General features: G+C 40.7%; 1 protein-coding gene and 1 long non-coding RNA gene across 7 annotated transcripts in view; one reads left to right on the plus strand and one right to left on the minus strand.

Moving 5' to 3' along the window:
* The window catches only part of CUL3 (cullin 3), an 84815-nt gene extending 84242 nt beyond the window's left edge, over positions 1-573 (minus strand). The window contains exon 1 of one of the 2 annotated variants that reach the window (XM_053919126.2): positions 70-573. In XM_053919126.2, the coding sequence (XP_053775101.1) occupies positions 70-135 (66 nt within the window). In that variant the 5' untranslated portion in view covers positions 136-573. The remainder of the gene's footprint in view (positions 1-69) is intronic. The other variant, XM_024564251.4, reaches the window with a different exon arrangement.
* A 201-nt stretch (positions 574-774) lies between these two features.
* On the plus strand, positions 775-16113 carry LOC123480169 (uncharacterized). 5 transcript variants are annotated; one of them, XR_011650906.1, is made up of 6 exons: positions 775-823; positions 1117-1222; positions 1948-2053; positions 6980-7496; positions 10174-10252; positions 13528-16113. It is a non-coding gene; the product is annotated as an uncharacterized lncRNA (long non-coding RNA). The 5 variants fall into 5 exon arrangements; XR_011650907.1 differs by having other exon boundaries at positions 794-853; XR_011650908.1 differs by lacking the exon at positions 775-823 and adding an exon at positions 1652-1797 and having other exon boundaries at positions 1048-1222.
* Positions 16114-18210: the final 2097 nt, after the last annotated feature.

The raw sequence follows: 18210 nt of genomic DNA on the forward strand, positions 1-18210 counted from the left end.
CCGGGCCTCGCGTGCGGCTTTCAGCCGGGGTCCCGGCCCCGGGGTCCCGGGTGCCGAGTAGAGACTCACCGGAAAGGCCCGGATCCGCATTTTGGTGTCCTTCCGGCTGCCCGTGCCTTTGCTCAGATTCGACATGGTGCCCGAACCCTCCCGGCCGCGGCTGTGGGTCGCTCTCCGAGGCGCCGGTGTTACATTTAAGGCGGGCGGGCAGGAGAGGGGCGACGCTGGGGGCGGCGGCGCGGCCCCCGGGCTGGGCTGGGGAGCTGGCCGGCCCCTGGGCGGCCGCGGTGGGGGTGGCGGCAGCTGAAGCTCCCGCGGCTAAGGCTCGGTTGGGGGTACTGCGCTGGCGCGGCTGCTCCGCGGGGTCCCCCTCACGTCCGACTCAGCTCCCTTTATCGCGCTCCTCCGCGATGGCGGCGGCGGCGGCGACGGACAAACATCTCACTGCGCAAGCCGAACGTCCTCCTCCTCCTTCTCCTCCTCCGCCTCAGCGAGACGAGATCCGGCCCAGAGGGTGGAGGGGGTGGAGGGAGGGAGGAGAGCCGGAGAGCGGAGAGATTGGGGGGAGGGAGGTGGGAGGACGGGAGGAGGCGGCGGAGAGCCGCCGCGTTGGGGAAGGGACGCTCAAATCTCGCGAGAAGAGGATAGCGCGCTACCCCAGGTGAGGCGGGGCGAAGGCCGGGAGCGGGAGGGGGGAGTGAGGAGTTGGGAAAGTGGGCGGGACCAGCGGGGCGGGGAAGTGGGGAAGGGGGCGGGGCTGGGGGCGGGAGGAGTAAATTGTCTTTTGGAAAGGGGAGCGTCGGAGACCCGGTACTGGACGGAGGTAGCTGCTGATTGGTGGAGCATGGAGCAGGTCTTGGTCACGTGGACCTAGTGGGAGGGTAAAGTTTGGGGAGCCCCAGCCGGATTGTAGTGGGCTGGGTCCGGCTGAGCTGGGCCAGGGCGGGGGCTGGGCCTGGGCCTGGGCCTGGGGCTGGGGCTGGGGCTGGGGCTGGGGCTGGGGCTGGGGCTGGGGCTGGGGCTGGGGCTGGGTCTGGGGCGGGAGGATAGTCTCGGGAGGAGCACAGGGTGCAAGGTGGATAACCAAGTCCTACACTGGTTCCTTTGTTTTTCTAGGGCATGTGGACTAGGGATGGATGTTGAGCAGAAGCCAGCAAGTTGAAAAGAAGAGTTTGCAGGAGTCACCTGCAGTGTCAAATTAGGGTCCTGTATGCTTAACAAGGTATTCAGATTGGATGTACACACCCCAACTCCAGGACTGAGGGGTGGAGACATTAATCCACAAAATTTCCTTAAACTGCAGAAGCTCCAGGGCCTCTTCAATCGCTGATACTCTCTGAAGGCCCCAGGACTTTTTAGTTTTAAAATTTCTTTTCCTTATTATTGAAATAAAATGACAACTCCATTAATGCAGTGCAATATTTTGGTAAATAGTGTTAAACAGAAGGTATGATAGGAACCTATATTTAACCTAACAATCATTTTTACCACTACCAAGAGTATTTTGAAAGATAAAATTATTGTCTTTGATTATTTACTGCAAATTTGGAAGGTTTTTTTTCCATTGTAGTCAAAATGCCTAGTTTGATTCATCAGTCATGAATTTTACTTTCTAATTTGCCTCTTTGCCCCAATGATGTTATATTTGCAGGTCTGACACTGCAGAGAAATATGTGAGGTCCCACTAAAGTTTGTGATCTTCTCATTTTAAGTAAGAACCTACTGTTAGGATCAGTATCCACATTTGGCAGCTGGAGTTTTGTGTGTGTGTGTGTATACATACATATACGTAAATAGGTAAACTGAAATACACTTTTCTATATGTTTACTAGTTGAATTTATCCTAAATTAACTTAATCTCAATGACTGTATTTGAGTGTATGCTTTCATCCCCCACTTGGTTGAAATGCCCCATTTGAAAATATATTTTCTTGTTTTGTTTTTCAGTATTTGCTAATCAAAATATGACCTTAAGAAATGAGGATGTTGCTTGAAGTAATGTCTGTGTAAACACTGAAGCTAAAAATAGGTCATCAAGAACTGGGTTGATAAGGTAAGATTGGGAGGGGCTCCCATTTAAATACAAGATAATATGAGTCTTGGATAGGAGTTTATAATCTGTATGGTGATTGAACCTCCATTTGTATGGTCATTAGAATACAACAACCAATGTTTTTTTTATTGATTGTAATGTCATATGGCCCAGTTTCTTAATATAAGAATGTGCAGATATGTTCTGGAGTCACGGGTTTGATTCCTAGCTCTGTCAACTTACTAGCTATATTTTATGTCTTTTGGGTCAAAGACTTGACTTTTGTAATTGGCGTTCCTCATCTGTAAAATGGGGATAATAATACTTCCTTCTTGGACTGCCATAACATTTAAATGAATTAATACATTTCAAAAAGCCTGAGAGCAGTACTCAATACAGAATAGCCAATCAACACCTGTTGGCTATTACTAGCATAGATAATTAAGGCCAAGTTTATACTATCTTCCTTTATTCAATATGTAAGTTTCTAAAAAGAAATATTTCTATGCTTTTATAAAAATCAATTTTACTTTCAAATGGAGCCAGTCTCCAACACTCGGATTTCACAAACCAATAAAATACTTTCAAAAACCTGGGGAACCAATATAGATTCCCCAACTTTATGTTGGCAAGTAAGGGCATTAAAAGGAATGATTAGTATAAACTAGGTCCATTATGGTTTGTTTGGTTTTTTTAGTATTTTAACCACATAAATGGGGAAAGGTCAATTTTTGAATAAAAGACAGTATCTTAAATTGATTAATTTAGCCTTATGAAACACAATCCACTGAGCTAGTATTTCTCATTTCACTGTGAACCTGAGAAACTGTCATAGGCCCAGATTTAGGACCCCTCTACAGTAAGGCATATTTCCATGTAATTGTGGTGCTTATAATCACCCTTTATTTGTTTTGTGAACACCTATATTTTATGTGTTGATTTTGTTTAAGCAAAATTTGACTGCATTTTAAAGAATCACTCTCAACTATGTCTTCTGTTAGGCTTTTAATCACAAAGACCCAGAAAAAGTCTTTAAAATGAATTCATCTGCCACTGCCATTAAGAAATTTACTGCTCATTTGTTTGCCCAGTTATCTCTTCATTTATTCAAGAAATATTTATTTGATGGCTGCTATGTATCAGGCACTAAGGAGAATAAGACAGCTGAGGCCTTCCATCAGAGTCTCCATAGCTCTTTTTCACATCTCAAATTTGGAAACTACAGACCCAGGTTGGATTTGGCAATAACTGCTGATACACTCCAGTCCAGAGACCAGAGATTTTTTTTCTTCCTAAGAAACCAGCATCCTCAAAATGCATGTGAAATACTCTCTAAAGCAGCAGCAGACTCTTCTATACCCAATGATATCCCAGACTTGCAACTAGCAAATTAACTTTCAGGAGATTAATTTTTCTGTCAACTGCCACCTGATCTAGCAGAGAAAGCAGTGTTGGAATCGGAGCTCACTGGATGTTGCATGCCCGTGGGTTGGTATTCCCACTTTTGCTGACGGTGTCCTGACACAGGAAAACAGTGGCCCCATTTCCATTTATGCGTAGGGCGCATGTGCTGTCAAAGCTGGAAGGCTGAGTGGGCCAGCCCTCGTTCTACATCTCAGTCTAGAATTGGAAATTATGTACTGTGAGAAGCCAGTAGAAGGGAATAGCCTCTTCTTGGCCATGAGTTTCTAGGTATCCAGAATACCAAGCCACTTTAATCACTGTATCAGACCTGCTGATTTGGTTGTGCTAATATTGGTTATTAAAACAGCTGAGGGCCTACCAATTCAGTTAGAAAAACCTGTTCAAAGTTTTTGAATAGACAAGGACTGGGTTAGGGAAAGATGTATGTTTTTCAAATTGGAAAGGGAAGATTTACGGATATTATCACTTCTGTGAAAGTGAGGGCGAGATTTTCTCCTTTCTTGCTTGTTTCCACCAGGCAACTAATAAGAATTGTAGGCCATTAGATTTGTATCTATTTAAAGAAGTGACATTCATATGTGCTTTCTGAGATGACGTGTTAGAGGAGTATCCCATTGAAACATAACCACAGACACTTACTCTTTTCCTTCCATATATCATCAAAACAAGGAGCGTATGAGACATAAGAACAGATGAGACAAGTTACATCTTGAATTAAAGAAAAAAATCTCAAAATGTCACAAAAATCCATCTCCATTTTTCACCACATTGTCATGCTGCATAAAATCAGCTCACTCACAGCTCTGGAAACTTTCTAGTTGGCCCGGACAGTGTTCTGTTTGTTGCCCATTTTTCTAGTAAATTACTATTTTTGAAATAAAAATATTTATATATACAACCAACTAATCTAATTTCACAGAACATAAATTCTCAGTTGAAAATTAGAGGCACTGCATCCATATTGTTTGTTTTGAAGAAAAAGAATTTCCTTTTATTGATAACAGTAACTGTATCAAGAAATCTCCAGGGAACAATTACAAATATGTATTGCTTTCATTCATGATGAGGAAAGTGTATGGTGGCATAAGTCATCAGCTCTGTCTTTGTGTGAAGTAAGTTAATTTTGGAGCTGAGATAAAGCATGGTTCCAAAGAACTATAAAAGTCAATAGTCTAAATTTTGTGTTAGATTTAGTAAACGTGTGAATTATGAATACAGCAGTCAACAAATGTAACAATAAAATAGCATTATCTTTAAATTTCAATAAGCTGTTTGTCTTTAGTTCACGATAAAACTGTATTCTTATGTCTGGAACTAGTAAAAGTCAAAATCTGATTAAAACAAGGGATTGCTGGTAGAGATTCAAAATAATCTTTAAGAGACTAACAAATAAAAAATTTGGGCCAATTTCTAGCCCAAAAGTGATACCATGAATGATTTTCTAGAGATAAGTTTATTTGTAGCTATGGTTTCTGCATCTTCTAATTCTTGGGAGGTGGGTTTTTGGGCAGAAGACCCCTTCAATGGGCAGTTCTGAGAGAGGGACAACATGGACACCTAATGAGGATGAAAGCAGCAACTTTGTATCTAACCCAGTTAAGAAACCTTTTAAAGCATTTTTATTCCTGAGGCCTTTTGGAAGGGTCCTTCTCTGCTACTGCAGTCCTTGTGGAGAAGTGCCTATCTCTATGTGAACCTACATCTTCTGAGAGAAGTTGCTTTAGATGCTTGGATTGTTAAGGCAGTTTCACTTTCTTTTACTAATTATTATAGCGACATTTGTCCTTTGGCAGAGCATTGCTCCCTTTTAGCACCCCCATTTTTTATTTTAAAGGATTTCCCCATTGGTTGGTGTTGGTGGATAGTTGTGTCCACTTCCTATCACAATAGCCAAAGGGGCCTGCTCCTCCCCCTCCATTCCTCAGATTGGCCTGGGGATGTGTAACGGAGACTCAGGCAATCAGACCCTCTCCCAGAAACTCTTGAGTAGGTGAATGAAGGACTCGGAGCCAGCTGGTGAGCATGCAGGCAGTGGCCGTGGGTGGCCTCAGCTCTTCCCAGTAAATGACTTTAGCTGTCATTCCTGCTCCTCAGCTTCCCAGCAGTCCTTTGATTCCTGCTTGTTCTCCTTCCCTGGTCCCCCCACCTCCCCTGATTTTTGTGACTCCAAACATGCCTTCCCCAAATTGCATTTTTGCTTAAAATAGTCAAAGTTTGTTTCTGCTGTGTATCAATCAGGGTCCTGGCAGGAAACAGATGGCTCACTCTGAGAGGGAATTGGAAGTGACTTTAGTGCAGCGACTGTTTACAGAAGTGTGGGCAGCGTTAGGGAGTGATCAGGGACAATGAAGCATCTCGGGACTAGCTACAGCAGGGAGCCTTGCAGCACTTCTAGGCTAGAAGGGCTAAGAGTAGAAGTGGCCTCCAGAACCTGAAGAGAAAATTCTCTCTGTAGCTATGGGAGGGGGCTGCCTGAGAAGCTGAGGCCTTAAGAAAGGACCCAGGCTACTGGTTCTGTATGGAGGCAGCCAGGGGACAAAAGACCTTGGCCTCGCTCTCCTCCTGTCTTCAGACTTTTGGCTGGTGCTTCTCAATGGACGAAGCTAACTGAAAACCAGGAAGCAAAGGAGCCCTTGATGGAGCTTACAGAGGTGAGCCTTCCAAGACCCAGAGCGGAGTGAAGGGCGGATGATAATCTAAAGAGGCATACAAGGGCTATCCATGTAGAGTGCTTGCAAACAAGACTTGGGCTGATGTAAGTAAGAGATACTTACACTTATCTTTTAAAAAGCCCCCTCATATTGTTACAGAGTCTTTGCACTGTAGGAAGGTGGATTGCTGAGCAGGTAAATGGAGAGTGATCCCCAAAACATGTGTCCGACAAGTGCTGTTAATACTTGAAGGATGGAATACCTGTTTGTTTCCTTGATCAAAGATGCCAACTGCCTTTGAAGATGTGAAGCTATGAGGCTGAATTTCTCTGGGTGGTAGACAGGGCCCTTTGGCTGTTTTTACTTACATTAAAACCATCATATAGGGTAGCAGTGGCTGGCCATGCTTTGCCAGTACACTAACATTTTCAACTATGAAATAATACAGTACCATGGTAAAGAGGGCCAGCTCAGGAATGAGACAAACTGGATCCTAATCTGAGTTCTGCAATGTATCAAGCGAGCCCCATTTATTCTCTTGGATAAAATCATGTTAATAATAGTACCAACTTTACAAGGCCAGTGTGAGAATTAAATGAAACAATGTAGCTAAGGTGTATAGCCCATCTGGCTGTAGTCTGAACTCCAGGAATATTAACAACTCTTTTATGGTAATTTTTAATTCCATTTTTGACTTTTATTCGTACAGCCCCCATGTCATCCTATTTGCTGATCTATTTCTCAGTGCCTGGTCCCTTCACCCTTACATGGTGGCCTCCCTGTCATGTGTATCTGGTATCTACACTTCAGGCTCTCAATCACATCGCTTGCTAATCAGCATTCATCTTCCCTGTAAATTTTGCTTCTCTAGGCCTATTCGCTAGCTGCCTCTTATCAATGGAGGAAGATCCCAAATTACCTGTCTTCTCATGGAGGCCCAGGAGCGGCAAGGCTTCTAAAAACAACTGACAAGAAGAAGCAGTGATGAGAACTCTGCTTTGACTTTCAAACCAGGTCAGAATCTTCCCCAAGCTTTAAATCACTAAGACACCTCCTCTGTATGTTGGTTTCCCCACAATTCTAAGACTGACACTTTAAATCTGTTATGCCTATTTTAAGGGTAAAGAATGGACTTTTTAAAAATAAACACCCAAAGCTCTGTGTCCCACCTGTCACTTCTCATGATCTTTCTTATACTGTACTGTTTCTTTCCAAAACATACAAATTATAAACTTGAGCTATGGAAATTACGTGGTCCGATTCCTCGTCTGCGCTCGTGTGCACTCCTTTCCCCGCTGCCGTGACACACTTGTCCTGCACAAGAGGACAGCAAGGCTGGACCTTACATCATTATAACAACTGAAGAGTGATGAGTCTCACTGTCAATGGTAAGTGCATGGCAAACTGAATGTATCCTTAACATTTTGATTAAATATATGATGCTATCTAACCTGAAGTAATTTTTAGATCTACTGATAAGAAGGCCAGTCCTGTTTATAATTGTCTTCAGACTTCTAGAAGCAAAAGAAATGGGCCCAATGGGCCTAGTTTGATCAATTCATTTGCCATCAGCTTTTGGTGAAGTTACATGGCTACCACCTAACATTACACTAACCAGTGATATGTGATAACAAGTGTCCAGAGTTAGGGATAGAGAAGAATTACAAATTAATTGACTATAAGTAATATCACTTTTTAAAACAAAGTAGCAGACTCTCCACTGTATCTATACCTAGGATGTAATTTGAACTCAAAGAATATTAGCAATTATCTTATGATTGTATCAGAGAAATCACATATATAAGCAACTCAAGAAATATGTGAAATTAAATAACTGTTAACAATGAAGGTTGTCCATAAAAATAGTGCATCTGAATCAGCTAAATTACTTTTTGGTGCAGGTAACAGCAAACCCAACCCAAACTGGCATAAGCAATAACCAAATTTATCTCACACATAACAAGGAGTCGAGAGTTAATGTGGGTTCCAGACATGGCACATCAGGGCTTTGGCCCAGCTTTGGAGCAACTCTCTTGGCCCTGGCTTTGGCTGGTGGCAAGGTGGCTACAGTCATTATAGGCATCACTTACAGATACAACAGTCTAGACTAGAGGAAGAAGAGGGACAGACTGTTTCTGTTTTATGGATCTGCGTTATGAGCTAGAAAACTATTCCCAGAAGTGGTCCCAGGAGACTCTCTCATGGCTCATTGGCCAAGACTAGGTTACATGCCTCTATTAACCCACTCAGTGGTGAGGGGGAGTGGGCATCATTTATACTAATCGGGGTAGAAGAGTTGGGAGTCAGCTACCACCACCTACCAGTACAGAGCACATTTATCTCTGAAGAGATTTGCTATGGTGATGGATGAGTCTGAGGGCATAGGAAGGGAAATGTGTGTATGTGTGTGTATGTGTCTGTATCTGCATGTGTGTGTAATGATAGGGTGTTTGGCTAATGACGGGGGCATGATCTCAGGCTCCAACTACAGTAAAAGTGTAACTTTCAAACATGGATAAAAAGATCAGAAAGAAACACATCACAGCCAGGGACACACAGAAAGATACATCTTGTTTCAAAGAGGTACCGTGGGCTTGCACATTTACACCGACACCTGCACACCCCTTTTAGGGAACACAGGCTCTTCTTTCAGAGGCACTGGAGAAACGTTATTCTCCGCTCCCTGCTTGTATAAGATCCCCAGACAAGGGTAGCCGCGGGCAAACGAGGACAAGGAGGTTGGCTGCCCGCACAGAACAGTTTGACAGGTGATTAACAGACCCCTTCACTCTTCAAACTCTCCACTCCAAAAAGAAAACAAAGCAAAACCCAACGCACAAAAATGCAGAGGGACCCAGCTAGCTCTTCGCTGAGGTGTGCGAGGTAGATAGGGAACGGAATGTGAGGGGCCCTGTGCTGTCTCTCTGAGCCCCACGGCACCCCACTCGGAGCCCCACAGCCCTAGCCCCGCTCTTGGATAAAGCCACCAGCACCTTGGCATTCATTATTACATCATGGAAACTACGTGTGCCAGGAAACAAGCAAATTCCCTAGATGGGTGTGATCTTCACAAAAGGGGGAAAGCAACTTCTTTAGCGTTTTGCCTCATTTCCAATAACACAAACATAGCTATGTAAAACACATGGGAAAATAATGTGGCCAAGAGACTCAGACATGCGCCCTACTTGAGCCAATCTGTGGGGAAGAGCCGTGAACTTAAGATTCTCAGCAGAGGCCACTGTGGCCCCCTGGGAGCTCCTCCTCCCCTGCCTGGTTGCTGAGGGGTGTCCTGGGATTCCCTTCTTCACTCCACTGCCTGCTTGTTGGTAAGAGGTTGGCTGTTGTCCACGTTACAGTGGAAATTAATCAAGACATTGTCCCAGAACGAAGTATGACCTCTGGTTCATTTTAGACCTCATCAACAAAGTGAGTAGGTATGTGAACACTTTGAATTAGGATGTTTCCTTCAGAAACGTTTATACTTGATTGAGGCCAAAATGTGTATCCATCATTCTGGAACCCTTCAACCTCTGGATCCTGTCTTTACTATTCGGTAGCAAAGGTGTATATGTCTCCCAAAGAAATAAAGAGCTTGTGTAAAAAGGAAAATTCCCTTGGGAATAGAAGTTCATATTTTAGGTCAGATCTATTCTTAATTTGTGGCCTTCTTTTATATTCACTAACTTCCTTAAGTAAGGTAACATCTGAAGTCAAGTTTCTGAGTATTCTTAATTTGGGTACACTTTTGCAAAGGTGGGAAAGGCTACCAGGGATTGAACATTTACTGCAGGCCTATTCCACACTTCATCTTCACAGCACCCCTGTGTGATTCAGTATTGTTGGCATCCTGACAAAGAGTTCTGGGTTCGACTCCAGGTACCCCACCAGTCAGCTGGATGACTTGGGTGCTCCTGTATAAAAAGGGAATAACAACAGTTTCTACAGGCATGAAATAGTTTTGAGAATTAAATGAGTTCAGAAAATTTAAGGACTCTTAGCTCAGCACCTTGCAAATAGTAAACAGTTAATGTCTTCTCTTACTTTGTTGTTTTCCTCATTTTACAGGGTAGAAAGTCACTTCTCAGAGAGACTAAGTAACTTGTCATATCTGGGAGAGGTTAAGTAATTTGCTGAAGCTCACCATGTAAGTAAATTGTGAGAGAGGAATTCATATCTTTCAAATCAACTTTAAGCTTTCTCCAGGTCTAGAGTATGCACTTTTTTCTATTGAATCATCTATTTTCATACTCTACTTCACACAGTATAGCAGGACAAAGCACCTAAAAGTTGGGGATCAAAAATAATTTATTTTGGTATTGTCCCGAGTGCTCTGTGCCTAGAGGGCACTACGTGAATGTTGCTGAATGGCCAACCCGTGGAAAGTCTATGCCTCAGACCCTGACAAACTATCTTGTAATTCTGAGTGATGGCCTGAAAAGTGTAGTGATATTCATGGCTTGGGCAAGGCGAAGTGGTTTCCCCGAGGTCGCCTAACTGCAGGTGACAGATCCCTGGTGGGAGTATGCGTGGCTGCATTACCCACAGTCCTGTCCACCTCCTGGACCACACCCCCTCTGCTTTGAAAAAGCTCTCAATGCATGCAGAATAAATTTAGCACAATGGATAGCAAAACCTTAAGTGACAAGAACCTGAGAGTCAGATTTGGGTTCTCTAGAAAAAAAGCCAACAAGATGCAGCTAGCTTGCTAGATACATAGATCAATACATTTATTATAAGCGATTGGCCCATCATATGGAAGCTAAGAAGTCCTACCATTAGCTTTCCGTCAGCTGGAGACCCAGGTGTAAAATCAGTCTGAGTCTGAAGACCCGGGAGCCATGGAGTGGCATGTGCAAGGGCAGGAGAGGATGACAGTCCCAGGCCAAGCAGAGAGCAACCTCTGACCTTTTGTTCTATTGGAGCCCTCAAGGGATTGAATGATGCCCACCCACATTGATCAGGTTTATCTTCTTTACCCCGTCTACTGAGTCAAGTGCTAATTCCTTCTGGAAACACCCTCACAGACACACCCGGAAATAGTATTTTATCTGCTCTCTGGGCACCCCTTAGCCCATTCAGTTGACCTATAAAATTAACCATCCGATCAAGTTTTGTTTTCTGATGTGAAAGAAACGTACAAGCAAAACAAAGAAACATACTAGCGATGAAAGCAGACTCCCTTGTGGGCTTCCATTGGGGTTGGAACAAGGTCGTGCGGTCATGACCTCTGTAGCTTCCTTCATTCCAAGTCACTATGAGCTTTACTCACGAAGACCATGTCTTTGTACTTTAAGACATAACCTAGCATGTCAGAGAAGGGAACCAAAGTTTCGATAGAGGTTTTGAAGCATAATGAACTTCCTTAGTTCACCAGAAACCTTAGAAATAGGTATCTGAGTGCCCCAGCTATGGTTAATTGATGTTTTTCAGTAACTGTAGTGGAACTGGGTTTGTTTGGGGTTTTTTTGTTCTGTCCAGGGTTTATTTTGTACAGAAAACATTATGAGAGGTGGGCAGGGTATAGATGAATGATAAGACACTTTGAACAGGTGCACTTCAGGGGATAATATTGTCAGAATCCTTTCTCTTAAAGTATACCCAATAAAACTCAAGATTGCTAAAGCCCTTTCCCTCAGTAGGGGAACTCTTACTCATCTTTCTCTTAGTGCTACTTGTGGGAACTACTGTGTCTGAGTGCTTAAACATGGGGAAACAGAAAGTCGTAGAAGCAGAATGTAACCTCTGTCTCATCATTGACTCTCAAAATTCATTTTTATGTTTTATTACATATCTATATTTTTATCTTATTTTTCAACTGGGATATAATTGATTATAACATCATATTAATTTTGAGTGTACAACATATGATTCAACATATGTGTATATTGCAAAACAATCACCACAAGTCTAGTTGACATCCATCACCACACATAGTTACAATTTATTTGTGTGTGTGGTGGAACATCTTTTTATTTATGGGTTTGGATATATGACACCAGGATCAAATTACATGTTCCCAAATAAAACAACCACCAAGCTTTGGTTCAGCGGACCTACAAGGTAGGATTGTCCTTTGACATCAGGATTTTAAGGCATCTCAATGCATTATGAGATTATAGCAAATATACTTGATGATTTGATTTTCAATATTTAAGTCAACACAAAAGAGTCAATTTGGAATACTGAAATCACCTCCAAATATAAAAATAAATGCATAATTTTTTTGTATGTTAAGTTTTACCTCAAGTGGGAAAAAAGGCCCAAAAAAATTCCGGACTCTTTAATATATGCAGGCTGATATGTTTAGGAGGAAAGTGTACTGATCCTTTCGACTGAATTTCAAAAATCAATAAGGAAGTCTTGTTGGATGTACTTAGAAATGAGTAGATAGGTATGTGATAACACAAATCTAGTGAAATGTTAATTGTAGGGTCTAGGTATTCACTGCCTCGTTCTTTCAACTTAATAATAGGTTTGAAGTTTTTCAGTAAAATGTTAGACAAAACATTAATGCATGGATTGACTTACAGTGAGACTATGTAAAAACGGAGAAAAGTCTAGGATGTGCATGTGTTATAGGAAGTCTCACAGTGAGTGAGCTTGATACATGAAGATATCGAATTAACAATGATATTGATTATAACTTACTGAGTGCTAAGTATGTGCCAGGCACTGTACAAAGTGCTTAATAAACATTATCTTATTTAATTTAATACTCAAAAGCACTATTTGAAGTGTGTATGATTATCCTAATTTTGTAGGCTAGGAGAAGGTATACGAAGGTTTCATAACTTGGGGGAGGGGGAGGGTGAACATTCAGTATGTGGCACAGCTGAGGGCTAAACCCCATCTGTCTGAGTCTACAACCAATGCCCTTAACTGCTGCACTCTAGGAAAGGGAAATCTGAATTCCATACACTTAGAGATTATCTAGTTCAATTTCCCCCCTTCTTAATACCAGTGACAGAAGGGTCAGTAGTAGCAGAATATCCACATCTCTACTATTTGGCCCAGACTTTTTCTACTAATCATGATGTCTCTCCAAGTGCACTGGGTTTTTCCCCCACAAAATGTATTCGCCATAGGATTCATTAAATAACAAATTTCCATAATGGGCTTTAACAATATACTGTGCTATACTACAATTTGATCTATACTTTTTTCGGATATAATATATGTCATAAATTATGGCACCCTGGTGCTATAAACAGTATGTCCTAACATGTAACATTAGCTTAAGCTTTTGAATGCATTCAAATTGGGCACATTTCCCTGGTGGAAAAAAATGCATGGAATTCTGAGATAAATATTATTCTGTCTATTTGAGTGAAAATGCTACAATTCTGATAATTCTGGAATTTTTTCACAGCTCACTTCCAAACTTGTGGCATTCCTGAGACTTTATTTTTTTTATTTTAGCAGTGACTGATTTACCCAGTGCAAACCACCTTTATAAAACATGAACAAAGAAAAGAGAAGTTGAGTATTAAAAAGCTAAAAAGAACGTATTTATGTCCTTTCCTCTTCTTGCATCTCTCCCTTCACCCAACTCATGTCTTATTCTGACATGAGAATGTGGCATCGTTCAAGAAATGAAGAGATCCACTAACTTTTATGTTTTGAGTTCTAAGCAGTTGTCATCTTCTCATGCTATTAGTCAAATGTTTTGCAGCTTTGTAGTTAGAAGTTCTGGGTTGAACTTTTTGCTCCACCACTCGCCAGGTGTCAGTGAAGCTCCTATTCTTCTAAGTCATTTTTCCATCAGCTATGACATACTTCCCTCAAAGGATTACTGTGAAGATCAAAGGAAAGTGTAGTGATGCTTTGAAAACAAAAGGACAAAAACATCAAAACTAAGAATAACACAAACAAGTTTTCAAATTCTGTCATTTGTTTCTGCCGCTTTCTGTATGGCATAACCATGTTTCCATTGTGTGATGAGTCTATGAACATCTTTCTTGATTTCAGAATACAAAAAAACAATTCTCCATGGATTTCTTGCATGTCTGCACACCTTTCTAGTGAGGCACTGATTACCTTTATTACAGACTATATTTTCAATTTTTTTTGTGTAGATAACATCCCTAAAAGATAGAAATAGTGTCTCTCTCTGGAGCAAAGATCAGGCATGCTTACTGTCCAGTATAAAAGATTTGGGTCCCCTAACCTCAGGGTTTCCCTTCCATAGCACAGTCCACTGTCTGTACAGTTATTCATCTGGGCTCATCCGTGCTGTCCTGTGGGAAAGGGGCCTAATGAAACTGGTACAAATGCTGCTTCTCTAGCTACTGCTATTGCTGTGTGCATTACAGTGTCTTATCTCCCACCCGGGAATCTCATGTCTTCTACCAGCCCTCATCAAACTGTGGCAGGCAGGGAGAGTCAAATCTCAGAACTTCCAGTTCTTGACAAGAAGCTAGGGTGTAAAATGGATACAAAGATTCTTCTCTCATGCCTTGAGATAACTTTTACAAAATATACATGAACTTTTGAGGAGAACAGGCAGGATATTGTGGTAATTAAACGCACAGACTGTGTGAGCAGGCTGTCTGGGTTCTCATTCTGCGTAGGACTCTCTTTCAGTTCGGGCTCTCCTAGACAGAGACGCTATGATAAGGATATGAGTGAAAACAGTTTATTTGGGACGTGATCCCAGGAATCACGGGAAGAATTGAGGAAATAAGAAAGGGGAGGAAAGGCAACCAATAACCGATGAATTTTCAAATAAGTTATGACTGTGGGTAACAAAGTTTTACCTACTTGGGAATTATTAGTAGCCAATATCAAACATGCAACTCTGAGTTATCCTACCTGAGGGGAAAGGAACCTAGGACATTTTACACCAAATCCCATTCATCTCTGATTGAGGGACCCTGGGAGGGGCCCGGGTTCTCGCTCTGGCTTTTCTGGCCTGGCCTGCACACAGCACAAACTGGGCTGCAGTGGGCCCTGGCAGCTGGGACTGAGGTGTGCACTACATTGATAACACCCAAGGGAGTATAGTTGGCACACCCACAGCCTTTGCTACAGACATCCTCCAGCAGGCTATTCTTAGGAAGTCACTCAACCTGTTTATGCCCCTTGTTTCCTCATCTGTAAAGTGGGAATAATAATGGCACCAGCCACATAGGGTTGACGTAAAGATTAAGGAAAAATTCAATTCATGTAAAGCACTTAAAAGAATCTATAGCATTTCCTAAACCCTTAGTAAATGTGGTTGTTCTCTTTAATAGAAGATGACATTGATTGATTGATTGATAGTTTGTCTTTATCGTTTTTTGATATTCTGGAGGTTGACTTCTAATTCCTTAACACTGAGATTTTATTTTACTGAATGCCTGAAATGGACTTTATAGATTCGGGGTATATTTATGCTTGCCATTTGTCAAGGGCCAACACTGGCTGCCTCACGGGAAGCAGCAAAAAAGATGTGCTTAAACCTTATTATTCCTATTTAAATTTCCTTGGAGGATTTATGGGGCTAAGCACTCCTGAACTCTTTAATTTAAAGATTTACTGCTTTGTCAGAGAAACTAATTAAATCTTATTGAAGTGTCAGTAGCACAGCAGCATTAGACTCAATTTTCTATTCTATTATGGGCATGAGAATATAAAAGAGAAGTGTATTTTAAACTCAATTTTCTAGCATTATGTATCATTTATGTCAGACTCCTGTGAATCAGCATCCTAGTAACCATGGAATTCACCAAAACAAACACTCAAGAATTTTAGTAAGCCTACTTAAATCTTGATTAAGGTAAAATTCTACTATTAAGCTAAACAACATGAGTAGAAAATTACAGCTTACCAGGGGGAAGACTCATATTTATGGAAACCTTCAGAGGTCTAAGATTTGCCTGTTTCCTACTCTAGTAACTCCCCTGACCTCTACCCCCTTTTATTCTCCCCAGACGGTCCTCTTGACTTGCTCTGACTCTCTTATTTAAAGATCTCATTCACTTTTACGTATTTCCTGAGTCTTTATATTAAGGAAATTGTCTCAAAAATTTCCCCCCAAAACCTTTTTTTCATTTTCGCAATTGCTTATTTAGGTAATCTTTTCTTCGTCTAAATCTAAGGACATCTTAATACAATATATATCTGTATATATGTGAAGATGAAAAAAGTTAAGAAAATTATAATTTTTAACAAATATTTTATCAGTGTTTATACTGAAAGAAAAGTAACCAAAATCTTCCATATTAAAACTCTTACAGTTTTAATAAGACAAGTTTACATTTAGCTACATTTTTTCACTTTTAAATACTTAATTTTATTATGGATAAAGGCAAGTTGAAACAAAATCTGTAAACTTTCTCTTCTTCCATTAATCAACTTAAAAAAAACTTTTTTGGGGATGTCTTACTGCCTTATAAAACTTTTAAAGAGAGAGGTAGGATCAAATTTAATCCATACATACTATGACATTATTTTTATTTTTTCAAGTTTCCTTACCATTTTCTTTCTTGCTCAGCCTCAGTTTAATAAAATATATTGTTATAAAGTGAATCAAATGTTTTTTATCATAAACATAGGATAGTCAGGCTATTAGGGAGGAAAATTAATGAAATCCAGTGCTTAACCTATGCTTTTATAAAGAAAGCATAAAATAAACCAAGTTTTAAAAAGTAAGTTCAAATTGTATTACTGAGTTATTGATGTTAAGAGTACTTTAAATGGTCTTTTAGTGCATGTAGGTAATTGTAAAAATAATGTGATTTAGTAGTAACTGAATTCAATCTCTGCTACATTTATTTTAATTATAAAAATTCTCCTAAATTCTTATAAAATATAGACATCGGAAAAAGAATTGCTATTCTTTCCTCTCTGTTGAATGCCTTCTTGGGCTTTAAACTCTGTTTTTAAAAAATCAATATTTATGTGTTGCTCTACTCACTGATGCTGTGGTATTTACTGAATGCTCACTGTGTGCTAAGCTCCAGAAATACCATGATAACTCAGCATGCTTTCTGGCCAATGAGACAAGATAGTAATCAAATAATGCCACACAAAAAGCCTGCCAGAGACAACTGTGATAATTGCCATGTATGAAAGCTAAACAGACGCTGCGAGAGCATGCATTAGGGGACCGGACCCAGCCTTGTGAGTAGAGAGAGGGCTTCCTAGAGGAAGGGGCATTTGAATTGAGATCTGAGGGTTGTGTAGGGGTCAAGCATAAAATACAGTTTTAGCTACAATTGCAAGTCTGTAGCCTGAGAGTCACTATATAACGTTCTGTCTCCAGATTTCACAGTTGAAGTAAGCAACCCATCACGATTAGGGAGCCACCCCTGCAGTTTCATTGGAGATACTTCCTTCAATTACACATCAACTGTCTGGGCCTTAAATTGCTCTTTTATTAATAAGGCAGATTATGATGGTGACTATTTCTGAGAAGATTGCTGAAAGAATCAATTGAAGTAACATATGTGAAAGTGTTTTTTTTCCCACAGCATAGAGTTTCGTGCAGACACTATTTTATCTCTACGTGATCTCCATTATTGTTATTATTTTCACATAGCAAGTAGAAAAAAGAGTTGGTGCTTTAGAGGAACGGGTTCTCTGTTTCCACAACTAAAATTTCTGGGTGTTCTTGCCCAATTGCTTATTAGCAAATAATTTTTAGTAACTCCTTGACAAAGTCTTCTCCTAGAGAGTAAAACCAGATCTTTTAAAATCTTGTAATAACAACCTTTTTCATTAATTTAAAACTGCTTGACTTTCATTAATAATATTGAATATATTTTAATGTCTTTTAAAAAACCACCTAAGAGTTAAATTTTAGGAATCTATGGTTGTAATGCAGAACTGGAGTTTCTAAAGAAAGCTAAGAATTTGCTTTTGTACAACCTTAAATATTTATTGTCTAAGATTTCTAAGAGAAAAATGGAGAATATGTTCAAGTAGAATTTCCAAATGGAGACATGGAATCTGAGTCCTACTGAACCAAATCCAGCTTATTCTTCCTTAATAGAATGACTGCAGCAAAGATACACAATCAGCATAGACTACATAACACCAAGAAAATAAATAAATTCATTGCTTGTTTATTCATTCATTCAATCACCACTTAGCTCCAAGGATAAAAGGAAAAATAAGACA

This window comes from Desmodus rotundus, chromosome 2 (genome assembly GCF_022682495.2).
Source record: "Desmodus rotundus isolate HL8 chromosome 2, HLdesRot8A.1, whole genome shotgun sequence".
Lineage (NCBI taxonomy): Eukaryota > Metazoa > Chordata > Mammalia > Chiroptera > Phyllostomidae > Desmodus > Desmodus rotundus.